A 21992-nucleotide genomic window follows, 5' to 3' on the forward strand; every position below is an offset into this window, starting at 1 on the left:
TACAGAGAGTGGATTGTTTGAGGTGTTTAGGATAGTGAATGGAGGTGCATTTGGCAGTCGGTAGGTTTCTGGTATCAGGTGGCTTTTGTGATCCCCTGATGTCTTTGTACAATGTTGTCCAGAAGATGTGCTTACGGTCGTGTGGATGGTCGGGTGGAATTTGCTGAAGCTCGGGTGAAATAAATGCTCGAGGGCTTCCTTTCTATGTGCCCAGGTGATAAAAATGTCAGGTAGAAGAGGGGTGTTCACTGAAGGGGGCTGAGGAAGCGTTGCTCCAGGTCAGCCATGAAAACGTTGCCGTATCGTGGCACTGTGCAGGTGTCCATAGCCACACAGTTGATCTGCAGGAATAAATCATCATCAAATCTGAAGTAGTGGCAGGTGAGGACAAAGAGAAAGAGTTTGGTAGTGAGGTCGGCCATGGGGTGGCCAGAGACAGTGTTCCTGGCGGCTTGTGGGAGGTGGCGCATACTCAGCATCCAGAGTGCGCAGAACAAGGTTTCCTGGAAGACGGCAAACAGATTGTGTTTTTTTCCTCAGGAAGTCTGTGGTGTCACACACATAACTGGGGGCACTGATGGTGTAAGGTCTGAGAATTTATCCGGACACCTCTACGGTGATGGAGCCAAGACCTAAGGCACCCTGGGTTGCCAGGCTTGTGCATTTTGGGCAGAAGACAGACAGAGCTGGTTGAGGTTCTTGTGATGTCTCCATGTAGGTCTATTCCATCAGCTACATCAGCATCAGGGACTTGTATTGTTGACAAAGCACCTCCACCCCCTCTGTGCCACTTTCCATTTCTGCTTGCTTGTAGAAATTCTAACACAGCCCATCCGTTGAGATTATTGCTGGGAGGGGGGGGGGGTGCTGCCACTGACTGATCCGTTTGTCTCCATGTGCTTCCAGGGGGTGATAACTGCGGAAGATGAGCAAGCGTGGATGGCTTCTTACAAATACGTCGGTGCCACGACTAATATCCACCCCTACCTGTCCACACTGATCAACTACGCTCAGCCGGTTAAGTTTCAAGGTTTCACTGTAGCGGAAGGTAACCGAAAAAGTCGTTCGATTCATGTCAGATTTATGTTCTGCTGTTTAAAAAATACATATCCAATATCAGGATGTAAACTGGGAGGGGGGCAGGGCGCAGGACCCCCGGGATTATGCCCCCCCCCGCCGAACTGCCAGGTGTTGTCATGAAGCTGCTTAGGCTAAAACGGGGCTGTTTCAACATCTCCACTCGCACACAGGATGCCAGCATCACTTTCTTTCTCTGGGACTTTGGGACACTTAATTTGCCACACAGGGAGACCAACCCCACCCCCCTCCACTGCCTTGCCTTAGTCTGTTTCCCTGGTATCTTTGGAAGTTCTGCCAAAAGCCGCTATGTGCCACCTGTGGATCATCAAAACAGACAACACACTGGAAGCGGAGGTGTTCTGGCGGTTCTGGGAATATCTTCTCCCTCCCTCCCTCCCTCTGTTCCTTCCTTCCTTCCTTCCTTCCTTCCTTCCTTCCTTCCTTCCTTCCTTCCTTCCTTCCTTCCTTCCTTCCTTCCTTCCTTCCTTCCTTCCTTCCTTCCTTCCTTTCTTCTTCCCTCCCTCACTTCCTCCCTCCCTCCCTTTCTCCCTTCCTTCCTTCACTTCCTTCCTTCCTTCCTTCCTCCCTCCCTCCCTCCCTCCCTCCAACCCTCCCTCCCTCCAACCCTCCCTCCCTTCACCCCTCCCCCCTCCCTCCCTTCCTTCCTCTCTCCCTCCCTCCCTTCCTTCTTTCCTCCCTCCAACCCTCCCTCCCTTCACCCCTCCCTCCCTCCCTTCCTTCCTTCCTTCCTCCCTTCCTTCCTTCATCCCTCCCTCCCTCCCTTCCTTCCTTTCTTCTTCCCTCCCTCACTTCCTCCCTCCCTTTCTCCCTCCCTTCCCTCCCTCCCTCCCTTCCTTCCTCCCTCCCTCCCTCCCTTCCTCCCTCCAACCCTCCCTCCCTTCACCCCTCCCCCCTCCCTTCCTCCCTCCCTCCTTCCCTTCCTTCATTCCTCCCTCCCTCCCTTCCTTCCTTCCTTTCTTCTTCCCTCCCTCCTTCCTTCTTCCCTCACTTCCTCCCTCCCTCCCTTTCTCCCTTCCTTCCTTCCCTCCCTCCCTCCCTTCCTCCCTTCCTTCCTTCCTTCCTTCCTTCCTTCCTTCCTTCCTTCCTTCCTTCCTTCCTTCCTTCCTTCTTTCCTTCCTTCCTTCCTCCCTCCCTCCCTCCCTCCCTCCCTCCCTTCAATTCTGCTGTCCTGGACTCTTCTTCAACCAAACAGATGTCCCCATGATTTCCTGTTGGGGTATTTGAGAAGCCAGTGTTTCCTATGGAGTATTCTGAGATGCAGTTGGAGATTCCTGTTGAGTATCCTGTGTGTGAGTGATGTAAGAACACAACCTGCTTCATCGGATGGTTGTAAACAAAAGAGAGGGAGGGGAAGTATTTCCTTTTGTACACAAATGTAGTCTTTACTCACCTTGCCGCCATGAAGGAACTCATGAGGTCTTTCCTCTCACGGAGCCCTTTCTTTGACTGAGATTCAGACTATTACAGCTGAAAAAATTGTGTTTTGAAAACCACGTGATGAATTGTTGTTGGCATATATTTTTGGAAATGTGAACAGTTTCATATTTGAATAATTTAATATAGATTAGTAAGTGTAGCCTCGTGGCCCTCAACCCATTCTGAAAACTTGAGCAGTCTACACCGCTGTCCATTATTAATAAAGGGGGGGGGGACCCTGTGTGGCTTCTAACACAATACTTCTCACATTTCATTTCATCCTTTGTCCACACGGAGGCACCAAAATACGAGGATTTGGAAATCTGCGGGGCCCTGTGGAGCACAGCTCACGCGGCATTGATGCTGCTAGTCGATTCCTCTTTCTTCAGTCATGTGTGGCATAAGCCACAGTGTTTCCCTTGCAGTGCAGCTTTTTTTTTCTGCTGAAAAACAAGTGACGTGTATCTCATACCACCACAACTCTTAACTGGGCCTGCAGAGTTACACAAGAAGAAGAATCTCTATAGTTTTGTCACTTCCTACTCAAAGTTTCCTGGCAATTCTGCGTCCGCTGCCTTGAATACCACACTGAAGGTCTAAATGTAATCAATAAATAGCACTTTGCTCCCCCCCCAAAGAAGGTAATTTTACCAAAGAAGGTAATTTTACTGTTTTGTTTTTAGAACGGAACATTCACTACAACATGTCCTCTTTTAACGAGTCTGTCGGGCTCGGTTATTTGAAAACACACGCCATCGAATTTGTGAAGTATCCTTGCACTTGAGTCGGGGTGTGTGTGTGTGCGTGCGCTAATGATGATCATGAGGTTTCTCCACTGAGGAATCAGTTGCGTGGTCCGACAGTGTTATGAGGTATAGGCTAATGCAGGGGTGTCAAGCTCATCTGTTATGAAGGCCAGATCCGACATTAATGAGACCTTGTTGGGCTGGACCAGGTCAGTTGGGCCATGTGTGTGCCTATTTAAGATTAGGTAGCAGAGATATAAATTTTATAGAGGACACAGACGAAAGCAATTATATATATATATATATAATAAAACATACTTAAAACATTAGCATTAGTTGTTCTTAAAGGTGCTTTCTTTGTATCTCTCCCAGGGGATCCAGGGAACTGGGCAAAGGAAGCTCTGACTCTTTCCTTCCTTCCCTAGGGGACCAGGAAGGGGAGGAGCCTCAGCCAATAGAAGGAAGAGAGGCTTGGCTCAGTAGCTGTGCCATGTGATTGAGAGAGCCTGGCAAAACAAACTATCTCTCCCCCCTCCTCCCCAAGGGAGGAGCCTCAGCCAATGGAGACAATAGAGGTTTTGTTCTGTAGCTCCTGTGCGATTGAGTAAGCCTTGCAAAGCAAACTGTTATGCGGAAGGAAGCAAGATATAGGGAGAAGGAAGCAGATGACAGCCAGTTACTTGGGGGCCTGATAGGAGCCCTACGGGGGCCTGATTCGGCCCCCAGACTGCATGTTTGCCACCCCTGGCCTAGTAGTTGTGTGGTTGCAGAGGGTTTGTCAGTTGGAAAATAAAGATGTGAGCTAATGACCACTAAAGCCTGTCGGTTGCCCAGTTGTTTCATTTTCCTTAGCAAACAACACAGCTACAATAAGCGGCAGATGAGTCGGATATACCCAAAGGGAGGCCGGGTGGATTCCAGCAATTACATGCCTCAGATTTTCTGGAACGCGGGCTGCCAGATGGTCTCGCTCAACTATCAGACCTCAGGTTGGTAGACGTGCCCGCTCAGCCCAAGACGGGCAGCTTGCCCAGAGTGGATGCAGCAGATGCGGCCATTCCGCTCTGGGCACAACGGGGGGATGCCGGTCACGTGGTGAGACATGGACATGTGCGTCAAATCAGGCAGGAAATAAAACAAAATGCACAGACATTTGTACAGGCCCGTTCCACTGCAGGATTAATTGACACAGCACACAAAGGCTTGCTGTTGTGACTGCCGTAGAATAGCTACCCAAGCAGTGCCTTCGGATGAATCGCTTTTTGAGAAGGATCCATGTGTGCAACTTCTAAAAGTCAAGTGCTCTGAGGGGTGACAATAGGGCTTTATCTTTATGCTTATTTATTTCCATCCCTGAAAACCAGGGTGCTTTTTTTGCAGCAGGAACTCCTTTGAATATTAGGTCACACCCTGATGTAGCCAATCCTCCCAGAGTTTACAGAAGACCCTGTACTAAGAGCTCTGTAAGCTCTTCGAGGATTGGCTACATCAGGGATGTGAGGCCTAATATGCAAAGGAGTTCCTGCTACAAAAAAAGCCCTGGGCCCCACCCCCTGATGTAGTCAATCCTCCAGGAGCTTACAGGACTCTTCTTCCAGGGCCTACTGTAAGCTCCAGGAGGATTGGCTACATCAGGGAGGTGTGGCCTAATAGGCAAAGGAGCTCCTGCTAAAATTCCACCCCTGTAGCCAATCCTCCAAGAGCTTACAGGGCTCTTCTTACAGGGCCTACTGCAAGCTCCAGGAGGATTGGCTACATCAGGGGGTGTGGCCTAATATGCAAAGGAGCTCCTGGTAAAATTCCACCCCTGTAGCCAATCCTCCAAGAGCTTACAGGGCTCTTCATACAGGGCCTACTGCAAGCTCCAGGAGGATTGGCTACATCAGGGGTGTGTGGCCTAATATGCAAAGGAGCTCCTGCTAAAATTCCACCCCTGTAGCCAATCCTCCAGGAGCATACAGGACTCTTCTTCCAGGGCCTACTGTAAGTTCCAGGAGGATTGGCTACATCAGGGAGGTGTGGCCTAATAGGCAAAGGAGCTCCTGCTACAAAAAAAGCCCTGCTGAAAACTGTAGAGTTGGATTAATGCATGGTGGTGGGAACAGGCAAGCAGTCCGGGAAGTCAGTTGAGGTTCCTAATTCTGGCTTGGGAAATCCTTGGAGATTTGGGGATGGAGCTTGGGGGTGGAATTCGAGGAGGGAAGGGAGCTAAGCAGGATGTGAGTCCATAGAGGCTGCCCCCAAAGCTGCCCTCCCCTCCAAAGGAACTGTTCACTGAAGTCCTGAAATCAGTTGCAATCCTGGAAGGTCTCCAGGCCCCAGTTGGAGGGTGCCAGTCAACTGACTCTCTGTGGAGAAGGTAAATTCAGAGGGTCCTTAATGCTCTAAGTGGAGCTGAAAACCAGGTTGTATCTACCATGCAGGAGGCTGCTGAAAAACCTTCTCTGCATTTCCATATTCCACCCTATGTGTGAGCACACTCAATTCTTGTAGATGACCCAGTATAAAGTTTTGTATCCCACCTAAAATTTCCACCTGCTTGGGGAGGGGGCACAATTTAAGCCAATTCCCCCATCTCATGGCAGATCTCTGGTCCCCCTCAGCTATTTGTGGGGGTCCTCCATTACCCTGGGACAGCAGGAGGGAGAAGGTGGGAAATAAGAACACAAAATAAGCTATATTGAAACAGACCAATAGCCCACTCCACTTCACACAGTGGCCCAAACCCAGGGGCCATTAGGAGGTCCACCAGTGGGGCCAGAACTCCAGAAACCCTTCCACTTTGCTCCTCCAAGCACCAAGAATACAGAGCATCACTGCCCCATACATAAGAACAGAAGAGCTGCCATGTTGGATCAGGCCAATGGCCCATCCAGTCCAACACTCTGTGTCACACAGTGGCCAAAACCCAGGGGCCATTAGGAGGTCCACCAGTGGGGCCAGAACTCCAGAAGCCCTCCCACTTTGCTGCCCCAAGCACCAAGAATACAGGGCATCACTGCCCCAGACATAAGAACAGAAGAGCAGCCATGTTGGATCAGGCCAATGGCCCATCCAGTCCAACATTCTGTGTCACATAAGAACATAAGAGGAGCCCTATTGGATCAGGCCAATGGCCCATCCAGTCCAACACTCTGTGTCACAGAGTGGCCAAAACCCAGGGGCCATTAGGAGGTTCACCAGTGGGGCCAGAACTCCAGAAGCCCTCCCACTCTGCTCCCCCAAGCACCAAGAATACAGGACATCACTGCCCCGGACATAAGAACAGAAGAGCAGCCATGTTGGATCCGGCCAATGGCCCATCCAGTCCAACACTATGTGTCACACAGTGACCAAAACCCGGGGGCCATTAGGAGGTCCACCAGTGGGGCCAGAACTCTAGAAGCCTTCCAACTGTGACCCCTGGGCACCAAGAATACAGAGCATCACTGCCCCAGACATAAAAACATAAAAGAAGCCAAGCTGGATCAGACCAGTGACCAATCCAGTCCAACACTCTGTGTCATACAGTGGCCAACTTCTAATGCACTGTAGTTTAAGACCCGACCATTTGTGTGCGCTGAACTAAGTGGGGCAGTCGCCAGACGTAAGCCAAAGGAGAATTGGAAAGTCTGTCCAAGTGTTGGACTGGAGAACAGCCATATTGTTCTCTAGCAGCAAAACCAAGAGGTTTTCTAGCATCTTAAACTGAACTTACCGGTGGGAACAATTTTCACGAAGTAGAGCCAGAAGCAGGACGGATCTCAATGCAGCCAACGGTGTCTGTTCAGAGGTTTTAAGCCTTTATCTTTTTGCTTAAATCTGGACTGTGTCAGAAAGGGAGCTCTCAGGATGTGGGAACGTCTTTGCAACGTGTCTCTCTTCACCATCACCATTCAGCCTAAAAGATACATGGTGGTGAACCAGTGTGTTGGAACTGCAGTGTAAGCTTGCAGTGTTCTCTTTATAAGTTTTCATCATACTGGGACGTTTAACCCTTGTAAAGGTTATTAAAAATAAATCCTGCTTTAATGAAGAATCCTAGAAATAGAAGCTGATTCATCATCATCCATCTGTCAAATTTCTTGATCTGTGTGACTCTGGGATTGCATAACTTGAATATATGTTGCCTACGAAAATTCAGATTTGACTTCAGTGGGATTAAAACTTCTCAGCTGTCGGAATAAGTATTTCCACTGAGCTTGTCCTTTTTGTTAAACCGGCTCTCTTGGGCAGTTGAGCGTCTTGCGTCCTTTAGATTAAGCCTGTTCAGAGTCCTTGGTTGGGGGAGGGGGGGGGAATGAGGCACTAAACTATTTTTGTCTCTTGACAGATTTAGCAATGCAATTGAACCAGGGGAAATTTGAATACAATGGCTCTTGCGGGTGAGTAATGATTTAAACTGTTACCTTGATGTAGAACTCTCGTCACTTTTAATTATGTGCCAACGATGTGGGAAAAGGTTGCATAGGCTGAGTTTTCGTTTCCGTTTTATGAAAGGAAGCTGAAAGACCTGATCTTATTGGCACCAAGCGAGGGGGGAAAGAGTTGGAAGGAATAAGAAGGTTGTGCTCTTTGAATACAGGGAAGGGCATTTAGGAAGCGCAAGAAGGAGATGGCGTGCAGACACGCAGAATAAGGGCAGCTGGCACCTGCAGGTAGACATCTGCAGCACCCACAGACCAAACCCCACTCCAGGCTGTGGGTGGCATGCAAACAGGGCTTTGCTTTTGTAGCAGGAACTCCTTTGCATAGTAGGTCACACCAGGCCTCAGATTCAGTGGGAGCTCACAGGAACGCAGCTCCTGAGTCTTTCTGAGAATTCCACCACCTCCTCTTGAGAGTTCCGCCTCCTTCTCCATTGAATAGTAGGTGCAGCTGCATAACAATCTCTGGATGAGCTTCACCACCTATTTTTCTACAAAACAGCCCCTGGGTCACACACTCACCTGATGTAGCCAATCCTCTTGGAGCTTCCAGTAGGCCCTGTAAGAAGAGCCCTGTAAGTTCTTGGAGGATTGGCTACACCAGGGGGTGTGGCCTAATATGCAAAGGAGTTCCTGTAACAAAAACAGCCCTGTAGAGAGATATATATATATATATATATATATATATATATATATATGGCAGAGGCAGAAGAAAGATAACAGTGAATTATGCAAGAATTGGGGGTTCTGGTCTCTTTCAGACAGAATCTTTGAAGAAATGTATTTTTAATAATAATAATAATACTTTTTATTTATATCCCGCCCTCCCTGCCGGAGCAGGCTCAGGGCGGCTCACAACATTTTAGTGCAATACAGTACAATACAATATAATACAATACATAAAATCACAATTCAATAATACAATATAATACAATACAATAAAATCACAATTCAATAAATACTACATTATAAAACCATCATTTAAATCATTCCAATTAAAATTAACAGTTATGGTGCTAAATTACAGGTTTTTAATAAATTGATGGCGGAATACAACAGCAGCGAATCTATCATTAGCTCAGCATTCAGCAAAGGCCATCTTAAAGAGAGTGGTCTTGCAGGCCCTGCGGAATTGGTCAAGACTCCGCTGGGCCCGCACTTCATCCGGAAGTTGTTTCCATAGGGGTAGAGCTGCGATAGAGAAGGGCCCGATCCCTTGCGTTCTTCAGTTTGGCCTCCCTCGGCCCAGGGATGTTCAGCTGGTTCTTTCCCGCTGACCTCAGTGCTCTCTGGGGTTCGTATGGGGAGAGACGGTCCCTCAGGTAGGCAGCCCTCGACCATATTTTTATTAATCACAGTCTTTACTCTGCATAATATTTGTGACGTTTGGCATGCCGGAGTGGGGAAACTGAATCTCTACCCCCCCTCCCCCAAATTACATTTTTTATTTAAAAGGGAAATTGAACCCCGGAGTAGAAATTAGATCAAATTGCCCTCCTGCCCAAAGAAGATGCTCTCACAATCCTTTTTCAGAAGCTGTTTGTGTGTCCATCTGCTTCGCTCATCAAGAGATTTTGCAACTTCTGTTGAAAGCAAGTCTCATTGGCAGAGGACTTTGGGCTAAACCGGTGTATGATTCACACTTGTTTTCTGTTGGCTCAGCTCCTGCAGTCTGCTGTTAGTTGAGAAATTCCTCTGGGATTCTCCCAACAAGAAGGTCATGTCTGATTCAGTTCTACACAGTCAAAGTCAGTTAATCTAATCAGTTGACACTTGCTGCAAATTTGACACCTAGAGATCTCCGACTCTTAAGTTCTGTAGGGGAAACTTTGGGGAAAGAAAACCTGCCACTAATTTGTAATACCCTTGTCCTCTTGCCGTGTGTCAGGAAAGGGTGCCAGGCAGGGTTGCCTCTAAGCTGAGTGAGTGTGAGCTAGCTCACAGTGTTTTAGCATTTGGCTCACACATTTTTGTCTCAGCTCAGGAAATATGGCCCCAGAGCAAAATAAATTATTCAGTAGCTCCCAGCTTTAATGCCAGGAGTTCACAAAGTAGAATTTTTGCTCACAAGACTGCACAGCTTAGGTCGTGGTCCTGTTTGAGATTCCGAAGAGGGGAGAGGGGACAACAGAGTTTTCGTGCACAGCTTGGAGTAATCCCAATCAATACTCCCTCTAAGACTCACAGAGTCTCCTCCCCTGCCACAATCTTGGTTAGTCTTTGTGGGGCTCCTGGACTCTGGCTCTTTTCTGCTGCTACAGACAAACATGGCCACCCATCCAGATTTTCAGGGTATAAGCCTTCAGGAGAAAAAATTGCTTCCTTCGTTAGACCTAACATGTCTGCCATGCAGTTCATAACAACAGTTGATAATTCAGATGAAGAAGATATTGGACTTATATCCCGCCCTATACTCTGAATCTCAGTCTCAGAGCAGTCACAATCTCCTTTTACCTCCCCCCCCACACCACAACAAACACCCTGTAAGGTAGGTGGGGCTGAGAGAGCTTTCCCAGAAGCTGCCCTTTCAAGGACAACTCCTACAAGAGCTATGGCTAACCCAAGGCCATCCCAGCAGGTGCAAGTGGAGGAGTGGGGAATTAAACCTGGTTCTCCCAGATAAGAGAGCTTTGGCTGACCCAAGGCCATTCCAGCAGGTGCAAGTGGAGGAGTGGGGAATTAAACCTGGTTCTCCCAGATAAGAGAGCTATGGCTGACCCAAGGCCATTCCAGCAGGTGCAAGTGGAGGAGTGGGGAATCAAACCCGGTTCTCCCAGATAAGAGAGCTCTGGCTGACCCAAGGCCATTCCAGCAGGTGCGAGTGGAGGAAGGGGGGAATCAAACCCGGTTCTCTCAGATAAGAGAGCTCTGGCTGACCCAAGGCCATTCCAGCAGCTGCAATTGGAGGAGTGGGGAATCAAACCCGGTTCTCCCAGATAAGAGAGCTATGGCTGACCCAAGGCTATTCCAGCAGCTGCAGATGGAGGAGTGGGGAATCAAACCTGGTTCTCCCAGATAAGAGAGCTCTGGCTGACCCAAGGCCATTCCAGCAGCAGCAAGTGGAGGAGTGGGGAATCAAACCCGGTTCTCCCAGATAAGAGAGCTCTGGCTGACCCAAGGCCATTCCAGCAGCTGCAAGTGGAGGAGTGGGGAATCAAACTCAATTCTCCTAGGTTAGAGTCCGCACACTTCACCACTGCACCAAACTGGCTCTGTGAATATTTGGCATGACCCCTGGTACATGCAGTAAACACCAGCCATTTAGCCAACCCTGTAACTTGGCATTACATTTTTTAAAAATTCTCTCGGTGAATTCCCAAATTCCTTTTAACTTGTGTGGTTTGAAAAACAAACGCACAACGGGAGAGGCCAACTGATTGCTGAAGGAGAACTTCAGAAAGACACACAGATGGGTTTCCTGGCTCTGTCATGCCCAGGGATGTTACGTACACGAGTAAGTGTCAGAAATGATTAGCAGAGAATGTCCGTAGCTTACACTGATTACTGTGCTTTTGTTTTCCATGGTTCAGTGGTTAAAATTGCAGCAGTTCCGTACATATGTCTTGAAATGTACATTTCAGGAATGAATGCTTGGCTGCTACCGTACATTTTCAGTACGAAGCTTTGGTTGTTTAAAACATGTCTTCTATTTGTGCATTGGTGTGTGTGTGCTTTTGTTTTTGTTTTTGAAATTCAAGGTATCTTCTTAAACCAGATTTTATGCGGAGACCTGACCGAACATTTGACCCTTTCTCTGAAACTCCCGTAGATGGTGTGATTGCAGCAACGTGTTCTGTTCAGGTGAGAGGGACCCATGATGGCAATTAAAGAGGGGGAGCTCAACAGCAGACCCACATTCTTGGCTTGCGCCGGATCCCAGTTTTAGTCCAATAAAAGGGTCTCCAGGACTGAAAAAGAGATTTTTTCTGGAGCTGCAGATGAGCCTTTACTCAACCTAGAAGGCAGCTGAATGGTCTCTATTACATTACCATAAAAAAGAAATTGCTTTACCTAGAAAGGTACACAATTGTTCCATTATTCAAGGGAGCAGTGTTCCCGCTAAGCTGAGTGAGTGTGAGCTGCCTCACAGTTTTTTAGCTTCCAGCCCACACACTTTGGTCTTAGCTCAGGAAAAATAGCCCCGGAGTAAACTAATTTGTGCAGCAGCTCACAACTTTAATGCCAGCAGCTCACAAAGTAGAATTTTTGCTCATAAAGACTGCACATCTTAGAGGGAATATTGCAAGGCAGGTGTACCTGGCCTGGCAGCAAGTTATCTAGAATGAGGCCTCTAATTTGTAGTTCTGCCTGAGGTCGCAGGTTATTATTAAACAATCTTACCTTGGTCTGAGTTTAAGAAACGACTGTATCGTTGTAATGTTTTGAGCCACTCTGTAACAACATTGTTTGACCACTGAGGAAGGGCAGATGGCCAAAATGCATTTGGTCGGAGTCTGTAATAGTCTATCTTTGGGAGTAACGTGTATTTTTATTCTGAACTGAGACTATCCCTTGGGCCTTTCTTTGTTTTTATTGATTTTGCAATAAATATGATAAATAAATGTATTGGTAATATTTATGCTTCAAGTTTATAGAACTGTCGGGCCCTTATATTCTGTTTTCCTTAACCTTTTGGGTCTTAATTTGATTATTTTGAGGTTGAGTTTCTTTTCCTCCTTTCTTTGTCTTTTCTTCCGACTTATTAAAAAGACGGCTTCATGTGATCCGTATATAAAGGTCATATAAAGTGTGTTTTGGAATTTGTTTTGCTAGTTTATATCCTTGTTGCCATGTAAGTAGATAAGAGTATTATTTAGCGGAAAGGACGGCTTTCTCCCCGGCCATTGATGATCTATTGAGTATTGCATCTTGAGCGTGTTAGAATTTGCTTCTAACCTCAGAATTCAATTTATTTTAAAAATATTTCCTTTAAAGGTAATTTCCGGTCAGTTTTTATCGGACAAAAAAATCGGCACTTACGTAGAAGTGGATATGTACGGCCTGCCCACTGACACCATCCGTAAAGAGTTCCGAACGCGGATGGTGATGAATAACGGTTTGAATCCTGTTTACAATGAAGAATCGTTCGTGTTCCGAAAGGTACGATGTGGTATCCCAAACATAGGTTTGCCTTTGGCAGCCTTAATAATGAGGGATGTATCTACTTGAATCTGAGCACCCTGAAACAGGATATTATGTGAACAGGGGTGGAATTCTAGCAGGAGCTCCTTTGCATATTAGGCCACACACCTGCGATGTAGCCAATCCTCCAAGAATTTACAAGGCTCTTTTTTGTAAGCTCTCGGAGGATTGGCTACATCAGGGTGTGTGTGACCTAATATGCAAAGGAGCTCCTGCTAGAATTCCACCCCTGTATGTGAGATTCAAGTCTTGCCTAGAACATTCTGCCTTCATTTGTAGGACAAAGTGGCACCAAGGCATGCTTTTGGACGTGGTTAAGGCTATGGTTTAATGATAGGAGAGTTTTCTCCTATAAAGACAGACTCTCGTCGCTATCACATGATTTTTATTTTTTTTTCTGTTTGGCTTTTCCCTCTTCTTGCTTTCCTCCTTCTCCTCCTCCCTCGTGGAGGAGGCCAACACCTGCGGGGCTGTGCCTGTGTTCCAGGTATCCCTTCTGCTCAGAATGAGCACCACCTGGGGGAACTCTGCCTTCCTTGGAGGTCGCACCGTCTTCCCTGCCCTGGCAGTGCCTCTGCTATCTTGCACTGTTCCTTCAGCCCAGAGGGCAGGTGAGAGGCTGCATCCAAAGCTAAGGTCAATGTCATTACATGGATTTTGAGGCGGGAAGGGGGCAGCCCCCTGCATCTGAGGCTGGCTCCCTCCGCCTGTGTGCGTCATGTACATTTTTCTCACTTTCACAGAGAACCATTTTCGACACTGTTTACTGGATACGTTTTTTAAAAAGATCACGTCTTGGAGTGATGGTACACGTGTTGTTTTACAGAACTTTTCTTGTCATAGAATCATAGAGTTGGAAGGGACCTCTAGGGTCATCTAGTCCAACCCCCTGCGCAATGCAGGAAACTCACAAACCCCTCCCCCTAACTTCACAGGATCTTCACTGCTGTCAGATGTCCATCTAGCCTCTGTTTTAAAACCTCCAAGGAAGGAGAGCCCACCACCTCCCAAGGGGGAAGCCTGTTCCACTGAGGAACCGCTCTAACGGTCAGGAAGTTCTGCCTAATATTGAGCCAGAAACTCTTTTGATTTAATTTCCACCCACTGGTTCTGGCCCTACCTTCCAGGGCCACAGAAAACAATTCCACACCATCCTCTGTATGACAGCCCTTCAGGTACTTGGTGATAGCAGTAGAAGAAGTTACGCAGTTTCTGTGTTTAAACGTTTTATACAGGTGTTGCCAAACTGGTCTAAGCATGCAGCAGAGTGAAAGCTTATACAAGATTGTTATTGTTACTGTTATTATTTATCACACTTATCTGTAAAATGCACTTTGCGGTCTGCATTGGGGCTGTGAAGGGGAGAGGGTATTTAACCCTTCAACCTCCCCTTGGTTTTGCTGTTTGAAACTGGCTCCTCTATCTTGTAATTTGTAAAGGTAGAAGTATCTTTTAAAAGGATGTGTCTTTTTCTCCTTTCACGTGCTAACAGAGAAGTGGAGCTGCAAGTTTGGAATGCCCTCTCCCTTCTCTGCGTAGCTCAAGTCAAACGAAGACCAGTGTTTGGCTTTAACTGTTATTTTATACTGTTTTTAGAATTTTGTGATCCGCCCTGAGCCGGTTTTGGGAAAGGGCTCAATATAAATTGCCTAAATAAAAATAAATAAATAAAAAACCTCCACCTCCCTACTCAAAGCAGTCAGGCCTGTCCCACCCTTTGGGGATTCTGGCGCTTAATCCCAAGTCCACTCTGCTGTGCACTTAGAGAGCAGAACCGCATTTTTTGAAAAAAAAAACCGAGCACAAAATGAAAGTTTCACCACATTCGGCACAAAACGAAAGTTTCACCCTATTCAGCACATGGTTACCTGCTTAACAGCGGAAAGGTCTGTCAAAACTGCACGTGTGTTCCCTCCCTCGGGGCTGCAGTGAGCAGTGTCTCTTTGATATCCCATTCTATTTTTAATTTTTGTCAGCTGGATTTTCATCCCAAATATGTGCATTAGTGGTGCTGTCTTTGACAACGTCTCTTCAACTGTCACTTGTTCTGTCGTCCAGAATGCGGAATGATTACCTGCTTCCCCCCCCCCCTCTAATGGCAGATCTTTTTGCCTGATGATCACCTAACTTCCAAAAGGATGGCTGTGGTTTAGCATTAAATATTAGAAAATTCAGTCGTATGGCACAGGTTTTCGCTGACTGATATTGGGGGGTTATAAAATCGGGAATAGGAGGAGACTCAGTTTGGAAGGCAGCTTCCAATAATCACAGCACCAGAGCCCTGTAAAAGAAAGAAAATGTCTTCGGGATGGATCTAAACATCCTTCAAGGAATCTTCCGCCAGCCTAAGGGGTCTTCCTCCAGTGGAAGCCAGCAAAAGGCTCTTCAGGCTGTGGGAAGGCTTCAGACTTAGCTCGTCTGAGTTTTAGGGACAGGGAAGGATCCAGCCCTCTGTGAGGCAATAAGTTTAAGCTCCATTGGCCCTCCCTTTACTTGCTGCACAAACTCTCTTGCAGACTCCTAGCAGGTAATGTGTGGATTGCGTTTTATTGTCCTCCTGTTCAGAAAGAACCAATAAAGCTACCCCTGTTGTAAGACATATTCTGTGTTGTCATTCCACTGTGAGATATTGAGGAAGTGGTGGTAAATGCTATCTTTTAATGGTCATGTTGGGTCAGTCTTGGTGTAGTTAAATGTGCATGCGAATTGGGAATGTTTTTGAATAAGTCGTAGATTTTGTAACTGTAATGAAGGATTAAAATGATGGTGGAGCAGGCCACCGTCAGCAGACCAGCAGCAGCCCACGAGCGCTCAAGCTCTTGTGGGACGTGGTCCTTTGTGATTCGTGGGATGGAGGGACTCTCTAGTTAACAGACCAGCAGCAGCCCACGAGTGCTCAAGCTCTTGTGGGACGTGGTCCTTTGTGATTCGTGGGATGGAGGGACTCTCTAGTTAACAGACCAGCAGCAGCCCACGAGTGCTCAAGCTCTTGTGGGACGTGGTCCTTTGTGATTCGTGGGACGGAACAACCCTCTTCCCTGCATGGTCCCCAGGCATGAGCCGGTAGTTAGTGGAGATGCCTGAAATTTGTCTCATCTGTCCAAGCCCTCAATTGTTCCTTCAGATAGTTTCTTTAGTTAGGAGAGAACTTAGCACTAGCTGTAAAGCTTTGCCCAGAATCTACCACAAAACTTCTTCAGTAAATGCAAAAGAAGCTTTTAATGGAGAATCAGGTAGCAAACACTTGTAGCAGGCGCACACAAGATACTTATCTTGCCAGATGGACAATAAGTGAAAGTTACAGTCCAATTATAGGTTACAGGTTAACGGCTCATCATTTCTCCCGCCCAAAAGTCTTTGAATTACTTCCCAGACTGTGGTGTTGCTTTTCTCCAAAGTCACATTCCAGCTTTGCAGCCATCTTCCGTTGGTAGCTATCTTCCGTTACCCAGAAGACAAGATTAGGCCTTAGATTCCCACAATGATCTCTCCTCCACTGTGGCCTTATTTGTTACCAACACTGTTCTACATAAAAGCATTTAATGAGTATCTATGAAGGTTAGTAAAAATTGATATTATAATACATAGATTAATACAGGCATCGATACATGTGTATAACAATATATGAATACATAAAACAATATAGTTATGAATATATGAATATGCTTTGGACAATATGCTTAGGGGAGGGATGGTGGCTCAGTGGTAGAGCATCTGCTTGGGAAGCAGAAGGTCCCAGGTTCAATCCCCGGCATCTCCAACTAAAAGTGTCCTGGCAAATAGGTGTGAAAAACCTCAGCGTGAGACCCTGGAGAGCCATGAATGGGGCTGTGGCTCAGTGGTAGAGCATCTGCTTGGTAAGCAGAAGGTCCCAGGTTCAATCCCTGGCATCTCCAAAAAAGGGTCCAGGCAAATAGGTGTGAAAAACCTCAGCTTGAGACCTTGGAGAGCCGCTGCCAGTCTGAGAAGACAATACTGACTTTGATGGACCGAGGGTCTGATTCAGTAGAAGGCAGCTTCATATGTTCAATTGACCACTCAGCAGCAGTGACAATACTACTAGGAAAATCAATAGACTGTTTCTGGGCCACAAATTTAAAACAAATCCTTGTCAGGGACTGGCACCTGATACCAGTCCCAGTAAATCTGTCTGATATGGCTTGTACATAACCTCTCACTTCTTATCCATCAGTCATGAAATTCCTGAGAGAACTGGAACAAGGATAGCAATGAAGCTCCTGTGAATTTAGGGGTAGGCATTTGTGAGTTTCCTGCATTGACAGGGGGTTGGACTAGATGACCCTAGAGGTCCCTTTCAACTCTATGATTCTATGAAGGATAGTTCCCAGGCTGCCATTGTGGAGGCTGAAGGTCCTTCCACATCCCATTCAAGGGCTCCCTAAAAAGAGTGTTCACTTAGGACAGTGTTCTTTGAGGCAGTGTCCTTGGGGCTTTGGAGTTTCAGCAATTGCATAAGAAAAATGTTTGCATTCTCCATCAAGATAAGACAATCCTCAGTACAAGACTCAAGCACTGAGTCAACTCTACTTTCTAGAGATCTCAAAATCCTGTCCTGTCTCCTTTGTGTTCAGAACACATGCATGCTAGAAACAACGTGGTACACACTTGATGTCTGAAGGGACTTGTGTTTTTAGAACCATCCCAAAACCTGTATCAGAAAAACAGAGCTCTATGCCCTTGAAGGGGTTTCCCACGGGGCAGAAGATATCCCCCGAATCCACTATATCTGAAGGATTACATTTTTAGTTGCATTCACAAAGCTACGTAAACCAGCTCATCACTAGGTCAGTCTTGTCTATTCAGCTCAGCACTGGCTTTCCAGGATCTCAAAGGCAGGAGTCATTCCAAGGCATCTACTACTAACTGATCCTTTTTAATGGGAGATCTTGGGGGTTGAACCTGGGAATTCCTGCATGCCAAGCAAATATTCTGTCAGCTCCTTCTCTACATTCTCAGCATTGTCCAAGGGGATCAGCACCCTTGGGGACCTTTCACAACACCCCTAAAAAACAGCAGAATCCCTTGATAGCGAGGTGAAGCAGTGCCGCAGAACGAGGGGGGAGCACTTTGTCATTGCAGCTCCCCCCACTTTGTATTTTTAATTTTAAAATATAGTTCTTTTAATTGCTTTTTAAGGAGCTTGTAAGCATCTCGTTGGTAGAAAGCCAGGGTCTAAATACTGGAAATAAACCATGCGAGATAGTGTTGGTGGGATTTGTACAGCCGTCGTGGCCTTTCTCAGCATGGGGAATGGACGTTTAGGCCTGTGCGGACGCGGTTCTTTAGCAGGAAAGTGCTGTTAAAAATGTTGCCCTGATAGAACTCTGCCCCACCCAGAATAGCAGTGTTCTTGGTCACCCCAAGGAAAGGGCTCTTCTCCTTCTGCTGGGGGGGGGGGGGACTTGCCCTGAAAATTTCATCCTTCGTGGTGGTCCTAGCATTGGAGAACTGTTTGTTTCACCTGAGTTCCAAGGCTGAGGTGTTTCACATTGGTAGTATCCGTGAGGTTTAGGGACTCCTTCTGGCCTTTTTCATGTTCTGTTGTTTTCTATGGCCTGTTGTTTTCTATGGCCTTTCTGATTCGGATACGCCTAATATTGTTAATCATTGACTTTTTAAGAGTTTAGAGTTTTTGGCCTGCTTTGCATGCATTTTGGGAACGAGGGAGAGAAGGAGACCAGTATACGGTTCAAGCAGGCATTCAATACAATAGAACAAAGCACGAGTCGTGACACCTTTAAGACCAACCAATTTTTATTTAGAACGTAAGCTTTCATACAATAGTAATTGTACAATACAATACAGTAGTAACAATAGTAAAAATTCAAATTTAAGAACTTTTAAGGTACAGCTCCCATAATTTGAGAACTAATACACAACTTCACTTGTGATCTTAGAATTATTATCTTAGAATTATGATCTTAGAATTATTATCAGATTAATTATTATCAGCAACTTCACTTGTGATCTTAGAATTATTATCAGATTAAAAACCCCTGAAGCCTTATTTTGTTTGTGTTTAGGTAGCCAGAAGCCGTATCAAGTCTGTTAGCTTAGGGAGTCTCATGGAATCTTCCTCGAAGTATTGCAGATGGTAGCACATTGAGCCTAGCTTGCAAACAGGATCTGCATTGCCATTTCAAAATCGTCAAAACCAACCAAGTTCTTCAATAGGACCAAGTTCAAATTAGCCTCTCACTGCCTCCTGTAAGTGGTACACAGAAGAAGACACACCTGCTAAGCCTCCAAGTTGGCTTCTGGGATGCAGGCTAATATTCACCCTGTTCAGGTGACCCGTTCACAGACTATGTGGGAGGGACAACAGAGAAGAACATGCGGCTCCCCTCCCCAAAACCCCCCTGTGATTTTCAGTTCTAGAGCACAGCTTTTACATGTAGAGGAAAGTCTGTATATACGCTCCTGTCTCATGATCTTTCAACATTTGGAAATCATCAACATCTCTGACCATGGGAAAGGCACATGTGGGTGAGTTGGTCATGAGACAGTGATTGTGTAGAGACAGGGGTGGCACCATTATGTAGACGGGTAATCTGTACAGAGCTCGAGTCGAAACCCAGCTGGGGTACAATGTCCCTTTCATGACTCTGTTGGCCACAGATGTGTTTCCAGAATTCCTCCAAAGGTGAGGATTCTCAAACATCTTATATGGTGACAATCAATGACTGTCCTTATTTTTGGGTCTCTTAGGTGATCCTCCCAGACCTCGCCGTCTTGAGGATAGCTGTTTACGACGATAACAACAAACTGATTGGCCAACGAATATTGCCTCTGGATGGTCTTCAGGCAGGCTACAGACACATTTCCCTTCGGAACGAAGGCAACAAGCCCTTGTCTCTGCCCACCGTCTTCTGCAACATTGTGCTCAAAACATACGTGCCGGATGGTTTTGGAGGTAAGAGCGAACTGCTTCATAGGAACATAAGAGGAGCCCTGCTGGATTAGACCAGTGAGCATCCATCTAGTCCAGCCTCCTGTCTCACACAGTGGCCAACCAGTTCCTCTGGAGGGCCAACAATAGGGCAGAGAGGCCAAAGCCTTCATAGGAACATCAGAAGAGCCCTGCTGGATCAGACCAGGGAGGGTCCATCTAGTCCAGCCTCCTGTCTCACACAGTGGCCACCCAGTTCCTTTGGAGGGCCAACAACAGGGTAGAGAGGCTGTTGAGAACATGAGAAGAGCCCTGCTGGGTCAGACCAGGGAGGGTCTATCTAGTCCAGCCTCCTGTCTCACCCAGTGGCCAGCCAGTTCCTCTGGAGGGCCAACAACAGGGCAGAGATGCCGAGGCCTTCCCCTGATGTTGCCTTCTGGCTCTGAAATTCAGAGGTTGACTTCATCTGGATGTGGAGGTTCCCCTCAGCCTTCATGGCTAGTAGCCCTCAGTAGACTTCTCCTCCATGAATCTGTCGAATTATTCCTGTGGCCGTCACTACATCCTCAGGTAGTGAATTCCACACTTTAATCGCTCTCTGGGAGTTTGTAGTTCTGAGGATTTTAGTGAGCGTGGAATTAAAAATATGTTTTAGAACCCAAAGGTCTTTTTAGACTCCCTTGAAATGACTAATTGCCAAAAAAAAAAATCATGCTTGTGAAGATATATCTTAATGGACGTGGTTGGCCTGATGATTATGGACTAATTCCAGTTATTAATCTCTTAATCCAGAAGTGACTCACAGGCGGTGCAAGTCTTCAAAGCGAATGCTTGGTGCCTGGGGGGAGGGAGGGCTCTTGGTAGGGGTCTCGGGGGGGGGGCCTCAGTGCTGAAGAGGCTGGGAGAGCCAGGGGCTTAGCCCCGATGTCTGCAGAACGATTGTCATTCACTCACAGGGAAGAGAGTGAAATCGCTGCACTTGGGGAAGTTCTGCAGTGAAGTTGTGTAGTGAGGTCGACTCCTAATGTTGGCTGCTCAGCCCCTGTGTATTGGAGCGCCATCTCTGTTGTCGGAACGGGTTCCTTCCTAGTCCCAAGTTCTAGGCCAAGTGCACGTGTCTGAGACCTCCCTCCCCCAGTGACTGCATAGGAGACTGCATAGGGAGCAGGAGAGAGGCAACGCACAGCATTGAGCCCTCGCTAATCCCTCTAGGCCAGGGGTGTCAAACTCATTTGTTATGAGGGCCGGATCTGACATAAAGGAGACCTTGTCGAGCCGAGTCATGTTGGGTTGGGTTGGGCCGGGCCTTGTGTGTACCTCTTTAAGCTTAGGTAGCAGAGATTTAAACTTTATAAAGGACAAACACAAATAAGGGTTTTTTAAAAAAAACTTAAACTAAAACATGATTAAAACATTAGCACTTGTTGGTCTTAGTGCTTTCTTTGTACCTCTCCCATGGGATCCAGGGAACTGGGCAAAGGAAGCTCTGGCTCTTTCCTTCCTTCGCCAGGGGACCAGGAGGGAGAGGAGCCTCAGCCAATAGAAGGAAGAGAGGCTTGGCTCAGTAGCTCTGCTGTGCAATTGAGAGAGCCCCCCTTCCTCTCCAAGAGAGGAACCTCGGCCAATAGAAGGAAGAGAGGCTTGGCTCAGTAGCTCTGCTGTGCAATTGAGAGAGCCCCCCTTCCTCTCCAAGAGAGGAGCCTCAGCCAATAGAAGGAAGAGAGGCTTGGCTCAGTAGCTCTGCTGTGCAATTGAGAGAGCCCCCTTCCTCTCCAAGAGAGGAGCCTCGGCCAATAGAAGGAAGAGAGGCTTGGCTCAGTAGCTCTGCTGTGCAATTGAGAGAGCCCCCTTCCTCTCCAAGAGAGGAGCCTCGGCCAATAGAAGGAAGAGAGGCTTGGCTCAGTAGCTCTGCTGTGCAATTGAGAGAGCCCCCTTCCTCTCCAAGAGAGGAGCCTCGGCCAATAGAAGGAAGAGAGGCTTGGCTCAGTAGCTCTGCTGTGCAATTGAGAGAGCCCCCTTCCTCTCCAAGAGAGGAGCCTCAGCCAATAGAAGGAAGAGAGGCTTGGCTCAGTAGCTCTGCTGTGCAATTGAAAGAGCCCCTTTCCTCTCCAAAAGAGGAGCCTCAGCCAATGCCTTGGGCACCGGAGGGGGGAAGCCCAGTTTGGCACCCCCTGCCTCTCACACCCTAGGCAACTGCCTAGTTTGCCCTGTGTGCCCCTGAAAGTCTGGTGGAATAAAATGTTGTTAGCCTTCCAGGTGCCACCAGACTCC

General features: G+C 47.2%; 1 protein-coding gene and 1 non-coding gene across 3 annotated transcripts in view; both read left to right on the forward strand.

Annotated features, from left to right (window-relative positions):
* PLCB4 (phospholipase C beta 4) overlaps positions 1 to 21992 on the forward strand; it is a 126809-nt gene that overhangs the window by 84801 nt on the left and 20016 nt on the right. For both annotated transcript variants that reach the window (XM_060261738.1, XM_060261821.1), the window contains exons 20-26: positions 907 to 1048; positions 3201 to 3285; positions 4128 to 4252; positions 7576 to 7627; positions 11368 to 11470; positions 12605 to 12769; positions 19541 to 19745. In XM_060261738.1, coding sequence (XP_060117721.1) covers positions 907 to 1048; positions 3201 to 3285; positions 4128 to 4252; positions 7576 to 7627; positions 11368 to 11470; positions 12605 to 12769; positions 19541 to 19745 — 877 coding nt within the window. The remainder of the gene's footprint in view (positions 1 to 906; positions 1049 to 3200; positions 3286 to 4127; positions 4253 to 7575; positions 7628 to 11367; positions 11471 to 12604; positions 12770 to 19540; positions 19746 to 21992) is intronic.
* TRNAT-GGU (transfer RNA threonine (anticodon GGU)) lies at positions 16636 to 16707 on the forward strand. The gene has a single exon. It is a non-coding gene; the product is annotated as a tRNA-Thr (tRNA).

The sequence above is a fragment of the Heteronotia binoei genome, chromosome 1 (assembly GCF_032191835.1).
Source record: "Heteronotia binoei isolate CCM8104 ecotype False Entrance Well chromosome 1, APGP_CSIRO_Hbin_v1, whole genome shotgun sequence".
NCBI lineage: Eukaryota > Metazoa > Chordata > Lepidosauria > Squamata > Gekkonidae > Heteronotia > Heteronotia binoei.